We start from the raw sequence: 23,550 nt of genomic DNA, 5'->3' as shown, positions 1-23,550 counted from the left end.
TCATTGAGCAAGATTCAAAGCTTCCACGTCGGTGTTTATTGTCCAGTCAGTGAAAAGACAAAACATAGAAATTTCTTACAAAAAGAAAACAAAAACGACAAGAAAAAATTGGCAGCCGATGAAGTCCCATGATCATGTCGTCTAGCGGCCGCGGCCCCTTGGCGCGCTGCGCATGGGGGGCCCTCCTCTTCTGAGACTGGGCCCCCAGCCGCCCCGCGCTCCCCGCACAGGCGGGCCGTAGCCATCGTCCCGCTGAGGTCGACCTGTGGGCCGGCGGACACGCAGGCCTTGTTATTCTTTAAAACCTTATGACCCTTGATTTCAATTCAAGCGTTAGTCAAGCAAACGTCAATCAAAAGTGACCTGCGTCTAAGCCCGGTCCATCTCGTTCTCTGAGGTCAGCCGTTCCTGGGCCGTCCTGCCAGGGTCTTTTCCGTGGTGGCAGCGACGCCATGTCCATCCCCTGCAGAGACATCGACCGCTCACGGCCTGCCGCGGACGCGCCATCGTGTATTGGGGGTCCATCACGGTAGCCGTCATGACCTCAACACATCCCACAGCACAGTAAGCACACAAAGTCGGCAGGGACCCCGATAACCAAATCAAAAGTGTGACCGTACTTCCTCGAGGTGGGGGCCCACCTCTGGGCCAGCCCCTCAGGTCTTCGGGGGCGTCAAAGCCCTCCTCCTGGGCTCCATACTCTTCAGGGTAGACTCGACCTCCGGGCCGTCCCGGACCTCCCCTGAACCTGAATCATTGACTTTTTCAGCGCTTTGGGTTCCAATCTGTAACGGAAAATTAGTGTGGCTCACCTGTCATCTCGCCGGCCTCTGAAGTCTCCCGTGTCTCGGGGGGGCCGGTCATCGGGACCCCAGTTGGCCGCCACCACCACGCCTCCTCGGGGACCCGCCCCGACTCGATGACCCGCCGCCCCCGGAAAGACAGGTCCAGGTCTCCAGGCCTCCTCCCCTCGGCCGTGGAAGTCCTGGCCCCCGTCAAAGTCCTGCGGTTTATGCTGTCCATCCCCCCAGAAGTGCTCGTGCCCTACTGCACCTTGGCGATCCGAAGGTCCCATGTGGTGGTTGGGGGCCGGCCCCCGGGGGTCTGAGGAAGAGCAAGATGCAACTTTAGCATCGTCACTCAGTATGCTTGATTACAAAAAAAAAAGCATGCAAGGTTTAAACTTGAGAGACATATTTTGATGGAGCGTGAAAAAGAATACGCAGCGACACCGCCGACGAGTCGCTGCATTCAACCACCGACGACACCGGTTTGCGAGAGAGTCAAGTTAAGCCAGCAATCTCTCGCTTGCTCACACTGTGATGTCGCGATGCCAACTTCAAAATAAAACATTGCCAAGTAACACTGGACATGGACGCCTTCACTGGTCTTTTATTCTGAAGTTAACCCTAACAAGCAATCAAGGCTGCTGAATTCCCTTTGACTTGACTTGAAGTGGACTCACAGCCCTGCCTACTATTACTGGACTGCAAAACGTTTGAAAGACAAATGCACATGGGATTAATCGAATCTGGTACACACAGGACTATTTTCACTACATCTGTGCACCTCTTGCAGGCACCCCCGATTATAATGGACGTATCAACGCATTTCAATGTGAAAAGTTGCTATTTCCTGATCCAAGTGTCAGCAAGGATCAGGTTTTATCCTCTCTCTGCTTCTTTTCATTCCAGGCGGGCATATTAATGAAAACAAATGCCTGGCTTTTCTTCTATGGAATCAAATACATTTAACAAATAAAGTAAATGACAATACATTGATTGAAAACAAACGAACACAGATAAAGCCATTTTGCGCATGTCATGGATCTGAAAATTCAAAAATCCATATTTTTTTTTTTAAGTTTTGCAAGCCTCGACGAGCCCAAAGCACACGGCTCACCTTTGTTGTTGGGGCCCTGCTGACCCCTCCCGTGCATGGGGGGCCCCGAAGTCGGAGCCTGTAAGCACCAAAGAGCACGGGGTCAGGTGGAACACGCCAGAGCAACACATCTCACGCGTGGCGACACGATGTGCCACTCGCTCACCTGGTGCTGCATGTAGGGGGGCGCCTGCATGTTACTTGGCAGAGGTCCGTGCATCCCCCCCATCCCAAAGTTATTATGTGTCCTGGATGGGTGTCCCATCATCCCCCCCTGAGGTCCCATCATGTTTCCTTGAGATGGCGGCTGCATCATGCCTCCCTGAGGCAGAGGGCCCTGCAGGTCCCGTGGCCCCATCCCTCTAGCGGGGGGCCCCATCATGCCCCCGTGAGGGCCTGGCATTCCTCTGGCTCCGGGCCCCATGTTGTGAGGTCCTTGAGTGCTCATGTTCCTGGAAGTGGCGGGGTGTCTCTGCATGTCCGGCGGGCCCATCATGCCCTGCCCGTGCCCAGACGAAGCACCCATCTGAGCGGGAGACATGAAAGAGGGCCCTAAAGGTGGGGGGCCCATGTTGTTGGACTGCGGAGGAGCAAAGTTCTGCTGCCCGGCGGGGCCTGAGAAGGGGGGCATGGGGCACGGTCCCTGCTGGGGGCCGTCCGAGCTCTTCTGGTTAATGCGCTCCATCTTCATCTGCTGCAGAAAGACAGGGGCCAATCAGTACATGGCACATGCACGTGCGCCCCGCCACCCACGTCACTCACCTCCAGCAGCTTGGGGTTAGTATACTGCAGCGCCGCCATTTCTTGCTCCAGCTCCACCTGACTTTTCTTCTTGCCGTCCACTTTGGGCTCCACCTTGCGTTCTTTGGGGCCGTCCCCAGAAGGGGGCATGGAAGGAACTTTATTTTCCGCCCAGGCCTGAGGAAAAGGGGCCGAGGTTTCCAGATTCAGAATATGGCAACGTTTAAGTTGCGACCGACTGACTGGTGTGAACGAAATGTGCGATTGAGACAAGCACAAGCTGACCTGCTGGAACTGTGCTGGGATGGGTTTGGCGTAGGGGACTTTCTTCTGCGGGACCCTTTTGTTGTCCTTGCCCATCACCTCCTCCATACCCCAGTCAAGTCCGGGGATGGACATTTCCTCCGGCCCCGCCTCCTTGTCTGGACACAATGCGGCGCGTTTGCTTTCTTAAATTTTTTGCTTTGCTTTGTTGAATACAAACACTTGACATATTCCACAAAGAGAACTTACGACTCTGCTCCTGCTCCATGGCGATCTTCAGCTGCTCGGGAATTCCCATTCCAGGGATGGCGGCCATGCTGTTTGGCTCCATGTCATCTGTCATCACCACACAGACACGCACATATGAGACCACAGCTACACCACCGCTAACTACTCATTTTTACAGCTCCGACTCATGATTATTTGAATAAACGATTATTCTTTCAATGTGGGGATAGTGCTAATCCACATACTACATTAGCCACGTTAGCCAGAATGCTAACAAGTGGTAGCCAGACCAGCAAACATGCTAAGAAACGTTTCCCCTCCCCCATCCATGCCGAGAAACAAGCAGCTTAGTCACATTGGTGAACAACGTTCTTCTTTGTCCGAGTTAACAAACAAGCGACTGGTTCCGTGTGTGCACGTGTGTCATCCACTTGGTGACGCTACATTACTGACCGTACTCCACACCGTCCTCCGACATGCCAGGTAGAAGATTGAGGTTGTAGCGGTCCCTCATTTTGTCGCCAGGACGATTCCTGGTCCAGAATTTGCTAACAAACACGGAGCATAGAGTCACTTTCGGCCTGTGGTTGCACACGTGCAGTCAGCATGTTCGTTGTGGGTATGTTATGTTGTAGTCATGTGACACTAGTGTCGAAGATTTCGGCCAGGTTGCACACATGAAACGAGTGGCGAATTATATACATTACGGACGATCAAAGAAATGTGCACAAAATGCAAAATATCAGAAAAGTCTACATATCACTACATGTGTAGTTTTTGAGCAACCATGTTCCACCCATGTAGTTTGTGTGTTGCAGCCATATAGTAAGTGCTACCTGGTGTGGTCATTGGATCCCGAACAGAGGATGTGACCGAGTGGGTGCCAGGCCAAACTCCAAATCATCCCCTCGTGCGCCATCTCCATGCCTCCCACTTCCTTCTCCACCCTGAAACACGCACGCACAAAATGCACGTTGAAACTTTCACAATAAAAGCTGGCTGGGAATCCCTGGCATGTTCCCTACCCCGCGTTCCAGAAAAGCAAAGAACCATCGGAACCTCCGCTGGCAAACAGCCCTTCGTGGATGGGATGCCAGGCCACGGCTGAGGACGCGCAAGAAAAAGGAAAGCGTCAGTCTGCTTCATTGGCATTGTGATTGCGATTCTGTTAGGATGACGAGGCGGACTTTGGGAAAAGGTTTAGGACAGGTGATCTGTGCGTTGGCTCACCGGTGGCTTCCTTCTTATGTCCTCGGAACACCTGCAGCTCGTCCTTCAGGTTGCGGATGTCAAATAGTTTGCAGAGGTGGTCGCGCGACGCCGTCAGCAACCAGTTGCCGTTACTGTTCCACTTCACCTCCATCACCGTGTTCTTGTGGGCGTGGCTGAGGGGGTTGAAGGTCACGCATTGCTCAATCACTCCAATAATGATTATGTACTACAAATAAAGCGTCTCTGTTCATCTATGTATGCCAGCGACCAGACTAAGAACCTTTGGAGAAAAACTCATTTGGGATGAGGTCATCAGTATTTCTTTTTTTCCGCCCACCTTGTAACGACTTCAGATACAAAAAAAAAAAAAAAAAAGTCAAGTGAACACATAGAGGGATAGCCTCGTGGGCTTCTGTCAAGACAGCACTTCGAGAGATTCTTTCAGTCTTGTGCGCAGGATTGGTCAATATTACACACTAAACATGGTGAGTTCAGGAAAAAAAAAACACCAATCATAGCAAAATAAACCATAACAGAACAAACTTGCGTAGTGTGCCGAACAGGAAGGCCCAGTTTTCACTCACAGGGTTGCCAGACTCTGTCCGGTCTTTGGGTCCCAGAATTTGATTGGCTGCTGACTGTCTTTACTGCCGGACACCACCAGACCTTTAGTGGGGTGCCAGTCCACGCACTTCACATCAGCACCGTGACCTGCACACACACACAAAAAACAAAACAAAAATATTTCAATTTCATTCTTTGTGTTACGAGCAACATAAGTCTCTCCCATCCTGGTGGAGTTTTGTGCAATTTCAGTTGACTTTTTGGGACAGGACAAGTTGAGTTGGAAGCCCTTGCAAAGTTTGGTCCGTATGAGCCTACTGGTGGTGAATTTGAATTGAAACTTGTCAGACAATCGCAGGGGGGCTTCCCCGAGTAGCAGAGACCAAGCAAACAAAATTGAAATAAATAACGGGGTTTTTTTTTAAGTCCAATTTGTTAAACTTTACTCTCATTTGAAGCCAATTTTTGGGACAAATTTATCTATTGGCGATATAACCCCCCAAAAAATGGACCCTCCCACCACAGACACAGACACACTTCGCCATATTTACAGTACCCATCAATTGATTTCACAATTTCTGCGACATAGCACAGTAAAACCAAAAATGTCATTGGCTTTTTCCATAAGTGGAAGAAACTAGCTAGCGGGTCGAAGCATCACACAGGGTAAAAGGTAATAATTAAATAGAACCGAAAGCAAGGTGCATGGGGATTGGGGGTAGGGGGGTCTACTACCTCGAAGGATACGCTCCTCATGGCATCGCTGGAAGTCCCAAATCCTAACGGTGCCATCGTCCGAGCAGGTGGCAAACTTACTATCAGTAGGCGAGAAACTAGAGAGGACACACAGGAAGTGACATGTCACACACAGGAAGTGACAGGTCGCGGCGCGAGAGGACACCGGCTTCCACCACCGGGGTTGATGAATCGAGGACTGCTTGAGGGTTCAGAGTAACATGGCAGCATAACATTGGTTTCCATGGTGACCACCACACGTCCACATGACAACACAACTCCAAATGTTAATTCGACTTTTATTGGCTTCAAATTCATCACTGCATTTTCACGGGAAACTTTATTTTGGACTTTGAAATACTTTTGACAGTGTTGTGAGGAAGCTGTCACTCAAAAGGTCCTAGATAATCTTGGGCATGCTGGCCTAGACTCAATGTCTCCCCCTGCTGGACGCCAACTTTAAAAACACGTCCGCGCGGTGTCGGCACGTCTTTGAACAGTGGGGGTGGGGGGAGGGGGGCGCAGGTCAATCAATCATCACTCCAAAGTACAGAAGACCTCCACCAAGGCCTAACTATACACACGTAAGAAATGTGTAGAAGAAATGTTTCGCAATTTTCTCATCAGCTGCTTCTTGCGCAAACTTACAAAGACAACAACACATATGTCAAGTCATCCTCAAGTCCTGCCCAGCTTTCCCACACTCACAACCTGTCTGTCACATTTTACACCTTCAGGAATAGCTCAAAGGTCAAGTCCAAGTTTAGTAGATCGTGCACATCTTTCTATTTCTGTGCTGCTCACAAAGCATGATTTCAATCATCCGTTAATACGTCCATTATTTTGAGTGCTTAATGAATCCGATTCTTTTTTCCTATCCAAAGTAGCATTCCTTTTATTAGACAAAATCAAGACATGATTTGAAACTGACAGAGCAGAAAATGTACAGACATACGATTCATTTAGTGGCTTGTGTGCCGTGTTAAGTGAAGGGGGCGCTACACTGCACACAGGTTGGCCCCGTGTTGGCTGCAGGCTACAAAGCACCAGCGGCGGGTGATTGCTTTTTGTGGTCTGCAATGAAAGACATTCATCGACAAATGCAGATCACGGAGTTTTCCGCGGAAATCGGCCAATCATGATCGGTGGCCGATCAACCGGAGCACCACTTGTGTCTAGGTTGAGTACTGAGTTCACTTCTGGGTTGACGGATCAGGTCTGATATCAAAGTTCAGGTCTGTGTTCGGGAATGAAATCAGGTCTAGGACTGAGTTCAAAGTTTAAGTCTCCATTAAAGGTTTGGGACTGAGATCAAGTTTCCGGCCCAAGTTCAGGTCTAGGTTGAGGACTGTTTTATGTAACAACTGAAACCAGGATTGTCCAATTTCTGCGTTTGTGTCTATGGTAGGGTTTGAGGACTGAGATCAGGATTAGGGCCGGAGTTCAAGACTAAGGACTCAGTTCAGGTCTGGGTTTAGAACTGTATTGGAGCACTGAAATGTGGAACAGGATGTAGGAATAAGTGAGTGACTTTGGCGTGGACTAGCCGGCTGGGAGAAAGTGCACGCCCTTGCAGCTAGGTGGCGGTCATACACAGGAAGTGTCAAATGTGATAAACTTTATTGATCGCTGACAGAGTGCCAGTCTGGCCTTTATTGACGCCACTTTATTAGCACACACATCAACAAGACATGAGAGAAGGTCAAGTAGGGAAAAGTGGAGATTGGGTGTAAACCTGGCTTCTCTCACGGCCTCCTTGTGCGCCTGGAACATCTTAACGTTGTTCATGTTGGACTGCCAGTACTTGACGTAGCCGCCGTGGTCCGCCGTTAGCATCCACATGTCGTTGTGGGACCACGTCATGGCGCGCACCGGACTGTCGTGGGCCTGAGGTCACAAAACGCCAAGACCCGCAATGAGCCGACATGACGACAACTCAACTATTTGCGATTAAAAAAAAAAAAAAAAAATGGATCTACAGTGAACCCCCACGTGCTGGCAAATTCACAGATACCTCTCTTAATCATCAATTAAGTTAGTTAGTTAGTTGAAGTTGGCACTTTGAGATGCACATGAAGACCCGACTTGCTGGTGTCTTGATAAGTGCCCCCTTGACAGCTTTTTTTGTTTTTTTGCTTTTACTTGCAAGTTTAAACATGAGCTGCGGGCGTTCCGTGGTGGCACTTTTCTCAACTCACTTCACAAATGTTCGTAGAACACATGAAGACCGACCACTGAACAGTACTTGCTGGCATATATTCTTTATCCTCTGCAAAGAGTGAATATCAGTGTCGGTTGGAGAAACTAAGAGAGAAGCCAAGCCTCCAGTACACTCTACATATGTTACGTATGTCGGTATGTATATACTGAAAATGTCTCTTATATTGCCCCCTGGTGGCCACGGTGTGCACACAAAAATGAGCAGCACAACGTTCATTCGAAACAAAAGTGTGGTTAACCGTTGGGATCTTTTTAAATTCTATTGAATGATGTTATTACAGTATGTTTTTCTAAAGTGACATATTAGGGAGTGCCATTTTTTTAGAACTTTTTTGGGGGGGGGGGGCTGGAACAGATGAATGGTATTTCAACTTTTGGGGGGGTTTGTTGTAGTTTCGTCATTCGACGAGCGCTGACGTGTGTTCACCTGGAGAATGGTCTCAAAGTTGAACGTCAGTCCGTTCCACAACGTGAACTCCCCACTGGACGCTCCCGTCACCAGCCGACGCCCCTCAGGAGTCCACTGCATGTATCCGCGCACACAAAACAAATCCATGTAAAAATCCCCCCTCGTCTGTCGAGCGCCAATCTGACAGGCCGCACAAGAAGTAGCCAAGCACGTGTCACAAACTCACCCGGATGACAAAGACGGGGCATTTGACTTTGTTGGTGGATGTGCGCACAAATTTGGTGGTGACGGCATTCATGGGATTGTTCAGCATTCCGATAGGGGGGACCAACTGTGGGACACAAACGCACGTCAAGTCACGCTGCTTGAGAGAGGATGAGGAAGGAGACAAGGATGACAGAAGAGGAGGAAAGAGTTTGAGAAGGAGGAGAGGAACCAAGGCTCACGTCATTGTAGCATCCGGCATCGGGTTGGATGGCTCGCAGGTCGCGATGGTCTCGTTGCCACTGACGATTCTGTGCACAAAAACACGAGTTAAATAACGTCAGTTAGTGTAATTACTTTTTTTTGTGAACCCACTTGATGCTATCAACTGTCTTTTCTCAATGATCCTACATGTGAATGTGACAAGTGCACCATGTCTGTCGGATAAAGTATTTTATTTATCATACAGTGTCGAACAAGCATTTTTTTGAGTAGCCCGACCAAGTTGTGGTGGCTCTGCCAGAAACGGCATTGGCCCTGGTTTATAAAAATACTTCACAAAATTCCTAATTATCTACGTAGGCCTGCCTGTGAATGAAATACTGAAGCGTGTTGTCTCAGTGGCCAAAATGAGCGCAAGTACGGGCAATCAAGACAGCAGCTTAAAAAATACCCATACTCTCCACTGTCGTATTACACAATGTGTCAGTGTAGTTCGTGTTTTTTTTAGCATCCTTGTTAAGTGCCAGAGAATGATTTCAGGATGTTGTGGTGTTGATGTTGGTGGCAACAGTTTACGATGGCAATATAAAATTTGAACTGGGAACCCCCAGTCAGCAAAACAAGTCAAGTCAGTCGCTACGCCAACACGCGCTGCCAAGAAGAAATTCAAAATGAAACCATAACTCAGCCACGGATGTGCATGTATTTGGTACAGTGGTGTCATAATACCAAAATTTCGACTTGGGTACTTTACCCACATAAAATACCCCAACAACTTCAATCAATTACCACAATGGATACTTATGATTAAATAAAAAATACATTTAGGACATTTCAGAACAATTGACGAAAACTTTTAACACTACTAACTGTACAAAGTCTTCGGGCAGCAAAATATTTGATTATTATTTCAGCCTTTGGGGAATACAAAATCCCATCGAATTTTCAACATCCCAACCACTAGATCGAAGGATGGAAGCCTTGTGATTTGGCGATGGTAAAGTCACATGATTTTGTTTTAAAGACCTCCTCCTTTCCATCGGGGACTACAAGTACACATCCTTTTCCGAGTGGAAAAAAACAAAAAACCAAAACACCACCAACGCACAAACTACTTCATGAATAGACACGGTACACGCGATGAGACGGAGGTCATCCAACGTGAAGTGGAACTGCAGTATTTTGTTCAAAAATGAAATGCATGCAACGCTTGTCACTTTGCCAGACGAACTGCTGCCGCTATCTCCTGCGCTCAACGCCAAATGTCACAAATACTTGTTCAAGAGCAGTCGAGAGCTCTTACGCCCCCCATGTCACAACAATAGACAAACACAGGCTGCTTGAACTAACACCACACAAATAATATGTTCTCATGTATTTTTCTGAACACACCGTGTAAACATTCACAGTGCATGGTGGACAAAGTAAATGAACCTCTTTTGGCAGCAACAACTTCAACCAAATGTTTCCCGTAGTTGCAGATCAGACCTGCACAACGGTCAGGAGGAATTGTGAACCATTCCGCTTTACGTGTGTTCTTTGGGTCATCTCCCATCTTCTGTTGAGCTTCAATTGGCGGAGAGATGGCCTTAAGTTCTACTGCAAAATGGCTTGGTAAACTAAGGAATTAATTTTTCCTTTGATGATAGCAACCTGTCCAGGCCCTGAGGAAGCAGAGCAGCCCCAAACCATGTTACCCCCTACACCATACTTGACAGGTGGGATGAGGTTTTGATGTTGGTGTACAGCGTCTTTTTTTTCTGCAGTGTTGTGTGTTCCTTCCAAACAACTCGAGTTTGGTTTCATCTGTCCACATAATATTTTGTGATATGGAGCATCCAGGTGATCTTTTTTAAACTTCAAACGTGCAGCAATGGTTTTTTTTTCGACAGCAGTGGCCTCCACCATGGTGTCCTACCATGAACTGCATTTTTGTTCAGTGTTTTTGCATATTGTAGATTCGTCCACAGAGATGTTGGCATGTGCCAGAGATTTTTTAGTCTATTTAGCTGACACACTAGGATTCTTCTTCACCTCTCTGAGCATTCTGCGCTGTACTCTTGCAGTCATCATTACAGGAGGGCCACTCCTAGTTAGATAGAGTAGCAACAGTCCTGAACTTTTTCCATTTATTGACAATTTGTCTCAATGTGGACTGATGGCTTTCAAGGCTTCTAGAGATACTTTTGTAACCCTTCCCAGCTTTATGCATGTCAACAATCCTTAATCGTCTGTCTTCTGAGATCTCCTTTGCGCAGGGCATGGTTCACATCAGACAATATGTCTTGAGAAGAGCAAACTCCAAACTGGTGTTTTTTTAATAGGGCAGGGCAGCTTTGCCCAACACCTTCAATCTCATCTCACTGATTGGACTACAGGTTGCTGACTTCGGACTCCAATTAGCTCATTAGCCTAAGGGTTCACATGCTTTTTCTCGCAGGTGTATGTGAATTGCTACGGCCCCCCTGGCAGAATTTTAGGCCGTTTTAACCAGAGTTTACGGATTCTACATACTTCTCCCATTGACGTATGTGTTCCTGAATTCGTGCTGTTCAAGGTAAACTACCTTGTTTCAAAGTTGAATGAAACTCAGTATTTCAGGGCTGAAAATTACACTGAATTATCCCCCCAGTGTGTCCTGAGCTTCTGAGGCAAATTTCGTGGTTGTCTGGCTACTCTAACACACTGGTTTCGAAGGACAAGTGAAGCGTTTTTGTAAAAATGTTAGCGTCAATTTACAAGTCCATTTACTACTAATTCTGAAAATCCGACACTGCCAGACCACCCAACTTTAAATTGTGTTATCTCTTGAGATGAAACGTCATGGCGCAATTCTTGATACTGTTGTACTGATTGGAAAGCCTAGACCCTTCGCTTTTTGATTATGCCAAAACCACATTTTAAAAATTTGGGTCATTGTAACACGTTATGCTATGGCAGGTCACAAATACTCAGCTTCAAGCATCTGCTGGTTTACATGACACGAGTGGTCAAAGTGTGAATAGCCCACTTTTGATTCACACACACAACAAAAACGTTTCCCCATTTTGAGACAATCATTGCTTGATAATTGGAGACCCAATTCCCCATACTGTTTGACAACAGTAACTGACAGTATTTATCATTCCACATCTGCTCATAGATCAAACAGATATGCACGCAGTCTCCGTTGGCAAAATGCACCAAGGGTGTCAGGCGATGCTTCAGGGAATGGGAGTCAAGTGGTGGTTCCAGACCATCAGGCCACTGTTAATGTTATATAATTTCTAAATTCATCAGCCAAGTAAGCAGGAGTCAGTATTTTTCCCTTCTAAATATCGGGGCTGGCACCAGCCCCCCCAAAAATCCATAACGGACAGGCCCTATGTCCCTAGTCAACAGGTGGTGACACGTGGGCCGTCTGTACCTACCTGCAGGTATCTGATGACAGAGGGGTTATAATCGATGGTCTTGCGGTTGACTGCCTTGCGCATGCGCTTGCCGTCGAAGGTGAGCTGCTGCATAGCCTGCTGCTGAGCGAAGTCGGGCCGCTTGTAGAACACCTGCCGCGGCGCTTGGTGCTGGAAGCGCGGCATGTGGAAGAAGCGCTGCGGCGAGCTCACGTCAGTCGCCATGTTGACACGCCTGACGGACCTGCGTCAAGAGGGAACGTTACCAGACATCCATAAATATTGCATGCAAAACTGTAAAAGACGCCTTTCATCCAGTGTATTTCTGAAGACTGATATGCATGAACTATTCCACTGCCCTTACAAAGTTCCAGTTTTGCGATTGCAGTAGATGGTGTGCAGCAAGCAACTGACAACTTTTCAACATTTGAGATGCCCCTTGGAATTCTGACCTGCACGATCTTATTTTGAACCATTCGAGAAAGAGCTTCCCTGAGAAGCACACCAGGGACATGCACGTACCGATACCGGGTATTGTATCAAACTGGCTTTATTTCAATGTACTGGGTACTCATGAAGACTGTGGATGCCAGCAACTGACACTTTAGGAAAAATTATTTTTAATCAATAAATCCGACTTGGGTTAAGTCATCCTCGACAGAAACTCTGCTGGCGCCCGATATTAACGTCACAACGATCCAAGCGACAGTTGTGAACGTCACGTGGTCAAACAGGGGAAAACAGGTGATCGGAATCCCTATTTGTGCTGCAGGTTGATGACGTAAGGTCCGAAGAATATTTAGCAAGATCAGATTCAAACCACCACCAGAGGATATGGAAAATGTCCAAAACGACATCAACTCAACACAATCAATCGTTTAACAAATCGTGGTTGTCAATTAAATTGATGATTGATTAGTTGTGAAGTGATTGCACTTCTACGTCAAACACACTTGTAAACAGAGAAAACAGTGCATAAACGTCAGGATTCGCTTCACCGGTGACGCTTACATTCAACACGTTTAAGTAAAAGGACGATCAATTAAATGAATAAAATCCCACTTACATGCGTTGATGTTGCTACAATTTGTTCGTGAGCCTCAATGATAGCATTGCGTCTCACCAGCTAGCTAGTAGCTAAAGCGGTTAGCATGAGCGGCTCACTCGTGAAAACAAGCTCAGTGTGAGTAAAAGCGAACCGCTGCCGTCCAAAAGAGTGAAAGGCGTGTTGTGAACGTTTAGCACCTGCTTCGGCTCCGACAGAATGAGAGCGAGTGCGTGTTTTCTCTGGCTTGTTTTGTCCCGTTTGCTAGCAGCGTGGCTAACGGCGGCCCGCCGCCTCGAAGGCTACTCGTCACTCACCCAAAGTCTCCGCGGCAAGCTGAGCTCGCAGGCAAGCGAGCGGGCACCAGCTGCGGGCTACTCCCGCCGAGCTTCTCTCGCAACTCAACACCACAGATCCGAATCGAATGAGCCCACTCGGGGTCCACTTACTGCCGCTTTAGCCGGCAGCTAACACGAGCGGCAACGGCGGCGGCGCAAACATGGAGCGTGACGTCGTCGCGTCCATGCGTATGCCCCGCCCCCAGCCGAGCGCGCTACGTCCTTACGCACGATGTCGTCATCACGTCATGAAACCGCTTGACGCAGACTGAGTGAAATCTGTCTTTGTCAGTTAAAAAAAATTATCAATAATATCAATAATAATAATATTAATGATAAGAAAGGTTTGTCACAAAACTCTTAAACAGAACCTGAATGTGTGACTCATTTATTTTATTTCAGATTTGGAAAATACTTATAAAAAGATACGCCGTCCTGTGGAAAACAACATCAGAACATCGTCACTCATTTGGAATCCATCCATCCATCCATCCATCCATCCATTTTCTAATCCGCTTATCCTCTCAAGGGCCGCAGGTGTGCTGGAGCCTATCCCACCTGTCTTCGGGCGGGTTGAATTGAAGCAGATTATCATTTTAAATCTCGTAAATTAATCACATATTAAAACGTGAAGCTTTGATGAATATTCATTCAGAGGTATACAAACACTTTTCAGTGGATTTACGACCTGTGGGAGGAGCAAAGAGATCGGGTGCACATTGAGCTAGGGGGCGGCCAAAGGCAGGGACCTTGATGGTCCTGAAGTTGCCTCCGGGGATGTAGACACGACCTGGATGCCTCCCTACCATGCTGAGGTGTTCAGGGCAGGTTCCACCCGGGAGGAGGCCCCGAGGACAACTCAATTGCACAGTTATTCCCCGGGAAAAGTTGGATGAAGCGGCTACGGAAAAGGCAGTCTGGGCTTCCCTGCCCCCGTAATTCGTAATTCGACCTCGCATAGGTGTGGAAAATATATGGGTGGAGGTTTTCAAACAATAACTCGGTCAACTCCAAATTTGACTCAGACCATGTGTCCATAAATGTATTTACACTGATGCTTACTTTTTTTTTCTAATACAGCATGTTTTTGCGAGAGTTTCAGTTTTTTATTTGGAAGTTTAACCTATAAAATCGTATGAAGCACAGATTTTACCATGCATTGTAATTCATACCTATGACGTTGAGGGGGGAAAAAATCCACCTGTTCCCTGTTTCTGAACCTAGCACTATATAACATAACAAAACAATTACCACATTACATAAATTATAATGGTTGTTGTTGTTGTTATTATTATTATTATTATTAGTAGTAGTAGTAGTAGTAGTTGTGATATCAAAACCTGATATGCTCGAGGAGAAATGTGGGTAGCTCGGAATCGGGGGAAAAAAATAAATCGAGAAAAAAATGACTTGCATCGGTGATTAAAAAAAATGTCGTAAAAAGTTGTTGAGCAGTGTAATTGTCAAGGAAATTAATGTAGCCTGTCGCTCTTTTTTCCATTTTTCTTCTTTTCCTCCTTTGTTACTGTTAAAAATTCAAGATTCATGGTTTTGCCTAAACAACCTGGAATGAACAAGTGTAAATAAGACATACAAAACATAATGCATTACATAACATGTTACAGAATGTACTGTAAGAGATATAACACAAGTACTTGTACTTGTGTTATATGTGCAAGTACACAAGTATACACTAAACATACCATAAAACATTATGGTATGGTATAACATTGCGTATAAAAGACCGTGAAAGACATGTAAGACATGGCAGAATGCAGTCCATGTATCACAAGTACACATGGACCTCATGCAACTCATGGCATATGAGTGTAACACATGTGTGCGCACACATGTGAGTGTAAACATGAGGACGTCGTCACCTTGTGTCATCAGTAAGTGGGTTTAAGGATTTGGCCACACAGTCATGACAGAAACAGAATGTGGAAAGGAAGACACGTTGACTGAGAAAAAAGTCTCGGCAGACAAAATTATCCTCAAATGCACATAGAGTGAAATAACATTATCGTAATTTTATCTCATTATATACGGAGTGTTAAATGTGCCCCTGTGTAACTTTTCCGGTATGAATGGCAACAAGTTGATTGACCCGAGCGCTGTGTGATGGAAAAGCATTTCCATGTTTTTGCCTGTTACTATACGTCGCTGGTATGAATAGGAGAACAAAGATAAAACAGGTATAGTGAGCTACAGCTCAGACCAATTAAGTGAAATTGCATATTTGTTGGATCCCCCGAATTACCACTCAATTCCTTAACTTAAAGTGAACACACACAAGCTGAGAGGAGCCGTGTCCTGTCCTGTTTGTTTTATTTCTTCAGTCTTCAGCTGGAGAGCGGGCGTTTCCTCACGAGCCGCACTTGACACGGAATTGGTCTTGTAACCTACTGCCTTTAAAACGCCACACCATGCACACTTCTTCTGTTGGAAAATTTGTCTTGCTCATGACTTGGTATCCAAGGGCTTGAATTCTATAGGTGCTTAATGTTTATCATGCCTTGTAGTTTCTCGCCTCGTATTTTCTTTGTTCTGTGTGAGTAATGTTTTGGTTGATAATTATAGTCTTGGTTTGTGTTCTACGTGCTTTGAGTTTTCTTTTCCTTTTATGACAAGTACATTTTATTTGTCCTTCACTTTGCATGCGTTTTTAGTTCATCGTGTGATTTCCCAGTTTATTGTAACCGACATCCTTTGTTGGACTTTGTCGTTCTTGCACTTTTTTATATGAATAAAACCTTTTGGTCAATCCTTACCCGAGTCTACGTTTGAAGAATCCAATTCTGTCTGGAGAACCCTGGACTACATTGACAACGGGGCCTCATCGGTCAAGAAAAGAACAAATCCCCGTTGGAAGCCTATCCAGTTCATATCCAGCCAGCCAGTTGTCACTTGATGCTACCTGCCCTGTTGTCAATAATAATGGTCATTTTCACCCGTGACCATGAGACCCACTTACATTTTTCGATAAATGTAACAATATTGGATTAGTTGACATTCATTTGGATGACGTTCGCTCATGCGTGTGATCGCCAAGGAAATCATGTCAATTTGAACTGGGTTCTGTAGCCGACTAAATGTATCACATATAAATGGTGTGTGTGTGTGTGTGTGTGTGTGTGTGTGTGTGTGTGTGTGTGTGTGTGTTTTGACAGTATGCTGCAGTGTAAAGAGGGCAATGGGAGATGCGGACTCCAGGAAGACTATAACGATGGCGTCAACCAAAGCTAATGGGGATCCGAATCAAGTGAATAAAATGAAAATCCATTGAATATGATTTACTTTTGGATGTTGTGACATGGTGTTCCTAATGAAGTGACTGCTTAGTATTTCATATGTTGCACAATTTCCTATTGATATGTATCACTACATGTCGTTTGGAGATGAAAAACAAAAAGTTTTTACCCAGCAATTTTGTCACAAAGCTAAGGTGACATATAAAGAGTGACGTCAGCGGCGATGGGGGGCCAATGGGCGAGCGGCTCTTTGATCGGGCGGCGGTTGGAGGGTCAGCCGTTGGACGCTCGGCGGCGGCGGCGGACGGACCGGCAACGTCAGTTGCAGTTTTGAGCTTCCACGTTGCGTAATGCCACTGCGATCGCTCGGAGCGGCTAACGAAAGCTTAGCTTAGATCGTTTGCGCAAAACTTAGCTTAGCTTATTTTAGCTTAGCCTCCCGACTTTCAGGTGAGTTCAATCATCAAACATCCCTACGTCACTTCCTTGTAATGGCTCTCGGCAATCAATTTCTTTGAACACTTTCACAGGATGCAAATCAGTTGTCATCTTTTTTTCCATCCAAAGTCTGTTCTGCCTGTGATTATTAGCACACTTTTACTGTCAAAAGTTCATCTGTGTGAAATATGTCTTTTATTATTTGCCTTTAATTGGGGCAGGTAAGGCTGTCTAATATGACAGTACTGCTTTTGCGCCACCTTGGTGCCAAGGAACTATGTTAAAGCAAGGAGAGGAGCTTCATTTACACATGCCATGCTTTGCGCCATCTTGTGGCATTCGAAAGCAACCAAAAAGCCTTTTTTTAGGGGCCCAGTTGCCGATCACTAAATAAATGAAGCTTCTCAACAAAAAATGAGCAGATGTGGCTTCCTTGGCACCAAGATGCCGCGACATGAATGATGAATGACAAACAGAAGACATCTGTGTGTCGGCATTGACATGGAAGGCAAGCCTGTTGATGTCCTTCTACTTTTTTCGAACATGTTCATCTTGTTTGTGTTTTTATATGGGTTGCAGGCAGGCGTGGTTGGAACATTGCCACCAGCCGTGCGATGAGCAGCCGAAGCCACAGATCCGGGTCAGACGTCACACATACACACACACACAAGCACACACACACACGCCACATAAATTAAATGGGCCCTAAAACAAAATGTACACCCAAACAATGACAATGTTGTCTTGGTGTAGTCCCAAATGGACTCAGTGTGAAATTTGGCTTTTGTGTTTAGTTTGAGATGTTGCCGTTATTGTCGCATGAATGGCAACAGAAAATTCAGCCATCTCGTTCGTGGAAGAGCATTTCATTGTCCCGCCTGCCTGTCATGATACATGGCTGGCATAAATAGATGAACAAAGACACATTTTTTGGTCATAATTAAGTGTTGTGTTTTGTCGTGTTGTGTTGCCGTGTGTCAGCGCCAAGCGTTGTTGCTGCTGCTCGCCGGTCAAAGATGAGCGCGGACGATTTTCCAGAGTGGCTCAAGTCAAGTCGCAATGGGTAAAAGAGGAGGAGGCAAGTATGCTCACTCGTTTACTTCGCAATGACGATAAGGCCTACTGACAGTTGCGATTTCTGTTGCGTGAATGCCGAAGAGCTGTCGCCTAACCGAAATGCTGGAGAATGACTTGAAATGGGACAAATGTTTATGGTGTGACTGAGGAGGAACAAAAACTGATTTGAAATTATTGTGATACGTTTGTAAAATGCATCCCAAATTTTTGGACCACAATCAAGAATTTGAGGAAGGTGACAAATAAGGTGCCAAAGATTTTGAATTTGGAATGAATTGGTCAAGAAATGGCAAAGAGGGGTGAAATACATTGAAGCTCTTGAATTTGGGAATATAATTGGGAAAATGTGGCAATGTTGTGATACTTCTGTGTCCAGGAGATCTAAAAAGTAGATGGAGCCCTGTTCAAAAGGTAACATTTTGTGATGTGAAAACCGAGGCAAGATCAATCAATTGGAACCGACCACTTGGACAGACGGACCTTATTTGGGCTAAATTCTATCAGAGGCACTTGAAAGGTTGGCAGATGTTCGCAGGTGGACGTGAGCTTCACTGTGATTGGCAGCTAGATCCCCACTTGTGGGCGTGTATAATTGTGCAACCACCCGTCCTGAAAATAGTTTTATTTTCTCGGTCGAGTTGCACATTTTATAGATCAGGTGGCTCAATTTTGATATCACAGAACTCTGGCATTTGACCAGGGTTGTGTGGAGTTTTATCTTTTTTTTTTTTTTAAATAAAACTGGAAAATAAAATCACTCTTTTGTGAATCCTTTGCAATGTAGTGGATCAAAGAAATTCCACACACAACATTTTTTTTTGACCACGCAAAAATCTGTCGCGGACCAGGGGGTGTGTAGAGTTTTTCTATCCACCACATGTCCGGAACGAGCTCTTCAGCATTCGCTCAACGATCAAAACTCTTTCGAACGACGATAATAACGCAGACTTGGACGTGGTCAGGGCGAGGGCTCGGTGGCCGAGTGGGCGCAGGAGAAGTGCGTGGAGCCGGTGAAAGGCCCGTGGACGCTGGAGGAGGACGAGCGGGTGAGTGTGCGCCTTGCGGCCGGCTGGGCTGGCCGGCCGGCCGGCTGGCTGGGCGGGCCAGGCCTCTGCGTGATGGTGACGTGTGGCAGGTGGTGGAGTTGGTGCGCAAGTTCGGCAAGAAGCATTGGTCGCTGATCGCCAAGCACATGCGCAGCCGCAACGGCAAGCAGTGCCGCGAGCGCTGGCTGAACCACCTCAACCCAAAAGTCATCAAGAGCCGCTGGACGCCTGAGGAGGACCGCATCATCTGCCAGGCGCAGCGTGTGCTGGGCAACCGCTGGGCCAACATTTCCAAGCTGTTGCCCGGGAGGTAGGTGGCCCGGTGCGGTGTGGCCCGGCCTGGCCCCGCCCCGGCCCGGGCCGCTGCCCGACCTACCACCGCCTGCCGTGTGCGTCTCCCCAGGCCCGACAACGCCATCAAGAACCGCTGGAACTCCACCCTGAAGAGAAAAGTGCAGAAGGAGGGACCTCGCCAGATCCTCCGGCGGCACCCCGACTCAGGCCTGCACCGCACCACCTCGTCCAGCTCCTCGTCATCCAGCTCCTCCGACTCCGCCTCCTCCTCCTCCTCCTCCTCCTCGTCTTCCTCCGCCGGACAGGTGGCCTTCAAGGCGGACGCGGCGGCCAAGGTGTACACGCCACACTCAGGGAATGATGAATGGCTAACCAAGCCAATTCAGAAAACATTTCCAATGACGGATTATTTGGCCGATTCATCAGGAAAATATATGATGAATGAAATCACTTCTTTTTTTTCCGCTTTTGATGCTTACAGCAATGAAAATATGAATTTAGGGCAAAACCTTTGACTCTTTGACTCTAGTTTAAAAAATTGAGGGTGGCATGGAGAAGTGGCAGGACCCTGTGATGATGTCACGTTTGCACTCCAGGAACACCTGATGAGCAGCGAGATCCTCAATATACTGACGGACTGGAGCCCCGCCCACAGCGGCGAGCACAAGGACCGAGCCGCCATATTGTCTCGCTCGGAGGTAAGCTCTTATCGGCGCCGCCGCGCATTCTTCATGCCGCGTGTGAATTGTCATTTCTCATAAACGCGGACCGATGTACTGCCCGTCTTTTGAGAAGAATCCACTTGGTCCAAACGTTATTTCTTGACCCGTTGGTTTGCACAGTTTGCTCGTGGCGGAGAGTGCTTGTGGTCGTGTTGAGACCTGGCCGGCCCGACCGAGTACCGTGATGTGTTTTGCCTTTCAGGATCATCCGATGAGCAGCGATATTCTCAACATGCTGAGCGAGTGGAGCCCCTCCCACAGCGCCGAACATAAGGACCGAGCAGCCCTGATGTCTCGCTCCGAGGTGAACCATCGTATCGTCTATGGCGATTGAGCCTAAAATGAACAATATAAAACGTGGACAATAATACAATTATAGCAACTGTTCCTTTGCGTCCAGCTGTTGAGTCTTGGCGGTGCGGACACTTCCTTTGAGGAAGAATGTCTGGTGGGCGGCGCGAATCAGGCGGGGGCGCCCCGGTTCTCGCAAGGCCGCGCGGCTGCGATGGCCGCGGATGACGGCGAGTTCCTGTGCTTCCCGCTGGTGGGACAGGAAGTGTGGTGGTGCCTGCAGCCTGTGGATGGCACCGACGTCGGCGAAACACTGAGGATCAAAAGCGAACCCTTTGAGGTGAACACCGTGCGCACCCACAAAAACACAAAACGGGGGGAACCTCACAGCCGGATTTGAAATAAAACAAGACGGGACTTCAGCTGGTGGAATTGGGAAAACCGTGAAAAGATGGTGGGGATTGCCAAGCGAGCCGCCGTAGAAATGGACCCAATTGTTCTTTGTCCTCATATGATTTTATGCGGGGCTCAAGACTGCCCCTAAATGGTGGCCTTTTGCTCCTTAAATTTGAGACAGTGTCAGTCTTTTTTTTTTTCTACTTGAACCGATGTGACCAGTAAATTTGCTGATTTAAAAAAAAAAAAAAAAATCTTGAATGTATTTCTCCTCCACACCTCACCCCATTTCCCAGTAATACCGTATACTGAAAATGAGTGGAGCGGTTTCCCTAAAATGTTACATTTGGGGCCACTGTTTTTCTAGTAAAAAAAATAAAATAAAATAAAAAAAATCAGAATCACCTTTATTGTCATTGTATTACATACAACGAAATTTGGGTGCCACTCCTTAGTGCATTTAGTAAAAAAAAAAAAAAAAAAAAAAGTTACATCTGGACCCTGCTTAGTTACTCGATCCACGGTGGGAATTTCGAGTCATGGGATTGGGGGGGGACAGAAGAATGGAAGCTGCCTCCATAACATGACAAAGCACCGTCAGTGCTTTCTACCGTCTTTGTTCCCGATTTGTTGCTTTACTGTTGTATATGTTAGTTGCTCCATGTACAGCACTTTGTATGCAGCGATGGCTGTCTGAAAGTGCTCAATAAATACAGTTGAGTTGAGTCCATCCTAAGACATTGAATTCATCACCGGAAAAATAACTCTGGGAGGTTTACGAATGATAACAAGTGCAGCCCGATGCTCAGCTGTTGAAAAAATAAATAAAATCTGGCTTCCAAACGATTATAAACGGCAGCCCAGCTCACACTGCCAACATAAAACAAAGAACAACAACAAAAAAGGAAATTTGCTGATTTAAAAAAAAAAAAAAAAATCTTGAATGTATTTCTCCTCCACACCTCACCCCATTTCCCAGTAATACCGTATACTGAAAATGAGTGGAGCGGTTTCCCTAAAATGTTACATTTGGGGCCACTGTTTTTCTAGTAAAAAAAATAAAATAAAATAAAAAAAATCAGAATCACCTTTATTGTCATTGTATTACATACAACGAAATTTGGGTGCCACTCCTTAGCGCATTTAGTAAAAAAAAAAAAAAAAAAAAAAGTTACATCTGGACCCTGCTTAGTTACTCGATCCACGGTGGGAATTTCGAGTCATGGGATTGGGGGGGGACAGAAGAATGGAAGCTGCCTCCATAACATGACAAAGCACCGTCAGTGCTTTCTACCGTCTTTGTTCCCGATTTGTTGCTTTACTGTTGTATATGTTAGTTGCTCCATGTACAGCACTTTGTATGCAGCGATGGCTGTCTGAAAGTGCTCAATAAATACAGTTGAGTTGAGTCCATCCTAAGACATTGAATTCATCACCGGAAAAATAACTCTGGGAGGTTTACGAATGATAACAAGTGCAGCCCGATGCTCAGCTGTTGAAAAAATAAATAAAATCTGGCTTCCAAACGATTATAAACGGCAGCCCAGCTCACACTGCCAACATAAAACAAAGAACAACAACAAAAAAATGATGGCTCTATGACAACAGGAACTTTTTTTCCCCTTTGCATCACACAAAGACAAAAGATCAAAGCTGCAAACGATAAAACAATGGCGGGACCCTTTTTGTGACTGGAGCTCAAATCAACTTTGTCCTGAATTCAAGAAGCATCAAAAACAAGATGATTTCTCAATGGGTTGGTGATTCTTTTTGCTTTCTTGTTTGCAGAGAAATGCAATGGGTGAAGCCTGTGAATCAACATGAAGCTTCGTAATCACATCGACTTGTCATCATTTACAAATTTAGTCCCATCTGGATTTGAGCGGGTGCATAAGTAGGAATTTATGTATGTACGTATATATATATATATATATATGTGCTTGTCCTGAACTGTGGTTTTATCTGAAAAGGAAAAGTGGAATGTTCATTGCGTGTTTTATCTGATTGATTGATTTCTTGGGCAGGAACATCACAACTTCGATTTGAATTCACACACGTCACTTTGAATATATTTTAATCTGCTTTTAACGATGAATATGAAGGACATTGATTGTATTTCAACACTTTAAACTTGAAATTGATTTCAAATGAAGCCGCACGTCCTTTTAACGTCAAGATTTTATTGAGTAAGGTGACCTCATCACAAGCTGATTTGACTGAGATTTATTGATTCATGAACCTCAAACAGAAGGAAGTTTATTGCTTTGACATATTTTCCTGCTGTTGATTGGTTTCTTCATTCTTCTTTTTTTTCTCCTTTGAACTACTTGAGCATTTTCAGAAGCGCACAAATACGATCCCGTCACCTGATGAAATTTTTGGGAATGGGGTACTTGCTGATTCATGAATGTGAATGAGAACAAACTGATTGATGTATTGTTTATTATTTCCCTTCTTATTCCCTCTTATTTCACTTTAAAGTGCACTTATAAGGATTTAATGAAAAAGTCAAAACTTGTTTTGTATCAAAAATTTCCTAATAAAAAGACCCCCGTGCTCCTCAAAAAAAAAAAAAAAAAAAAA

The 23,550-nt window shown here is 46.1% G+C and overlaps 2 protein-coding genes across 3 annotated transcripts; one reads left to right on the top strand and one right to left on the bottom strand.

The window, feature by feature from the left end:
• Positions 1–8: 8 nt before the first annotated feature.
• Positions 9–13,649, bottom strand: wdr33 (WD repeat domain 33). Of its 2 annotated transcripts, none has more exons than XM_019875037.1 (21): positions 13,432–13,649; positions 12,091–12,313; positions 8,701–8,769; positions 8,481–8,585; positions 8,273–8,368; positions 7,361–7,512; positions 5,626–5,723; positions 4,911–5,037; positions 4,345–4,499; positions 4,140–4,218; positions 3,951–4,061; positions 3,568–3,662; positions 3,136–3,222; positions 2,908–3,044; positions 2,644–2,799; positions 2,048–2,575; positions 1,903–1,960; positions 813–1,104; positions 621–748; positions 364–543; positions 9–263 (listed from the first exon to the last, which is right to left on the bottom strand). In XM_019875037.1, exons 2-21 carry the CDS (start codon positions 12,292–12,294, stop codon positions 142–144), a joined length of 2,979 nt encoding a protein of 992 aa, XP_019730596.1. In that variant the 5' UTR covers positions 12,295–12,313; positions 13,432–13,649; the 3' UTR covers positions 9–141. The 2 variants fall into 2 exon arrangements, with proteins under 2 accessions (XP_019730596.1, XP_019730597.1); XM_019875038.1 differs by having other exon boundaries at positions 2,048–2,572.
• Positions 13,650–16,938: 3,289 nt separating this feature from the next.
• Positions 16,939–23,391, top strand: LOC109518918 (transcriptional activator Myb-like). Its single transcript, XM_019875096.1, has 10 exons — positions 16,939–17,153; positions 17,721–17,781; positions 18,123–18,219; positions 19,181–19,264; positions 19,354–19,574; positions 19,668–19,893; positions 20,155–20,256; positions 20,483–20,584; positions 20,681–20,911; positions 22,756–23,391. The coding sequence occupies exons 2-10, from the start codon at positions 17,756–17,758 to the stop codon at positions 22,789–22,791; spliced, it is 1,125 nt and encodes a 374-aa protein (XP_019730655.1). The 5' UTR covers positions 16,939–17,153; positions 17,721–17,755; the 3' UTR covers positions 22,792–23,391.
• The last annotated feature ends 159 nt before the right edge of the window (positions 23,392–23,550 follow it).

The sequence above is a fragment of the Hippocampus comes genome, unplaced genomic scaffold, assembly GCF_001891065.2.
Source record: "Hippocampus comes isolate QL1 unplaced genomic scaffold, H_comes_QL1_v1.1 scaffold20, whole genome shotgun sequence".
Lineage (NCBI taxonomy): Eukaryota > Metazoa > Chordata > Actinopteri > Syngnathiformes > Syngnathidae > Hippocampus > Hippocampus comes.
The sequence above is the reverse complement of the archived record's forward strand: the minus strand, read 5'-3'. Positions and strand labels throughout refer to the sequence as shown.

Coding starts and splice junctions, on each gene's coding strand:
- wdr33 (XM_019875037.1), bottom strand. CDS start 12,294: ATGGCGACTGACGTGAGCTCGCCGCAGCGCTTCTTCCACATGCCGCGC. Junction 4,219..4,344: donor ACATAAGAAGGAAGCCACCG/GTGAGCCAACGC, acceptor GCGCGTCCTCAG/CCGTGGCCTGGCATCCCATC. Junction 3,663..3,950: donor GGATCCAATGACCACACCAG/GTAGCACTTACT, acceptor CGTGTTTGTTAG/CAAATTCTGGACCAGGAATC.
- LOC109518918 (XM_019875096.1), top strand. CDS start 17,756: ATGAGCAGCCGAAGCCACAGATCCGG. Junction 19,575..19,667: donor TCCAAGCTGTTGCCCGGGAG/GTAGGTGGCCCG, acceptor GCGTCTCCCCAG/GCCCGACAACGCCATCAAGA. Junction 20,257..20,482: donor CCATATTGTCTCGCTCGGAG/GTAAGCTCTTAT, acceptor TTTGCCTTTCAG/GATCATCCGATGAGCAGCGA.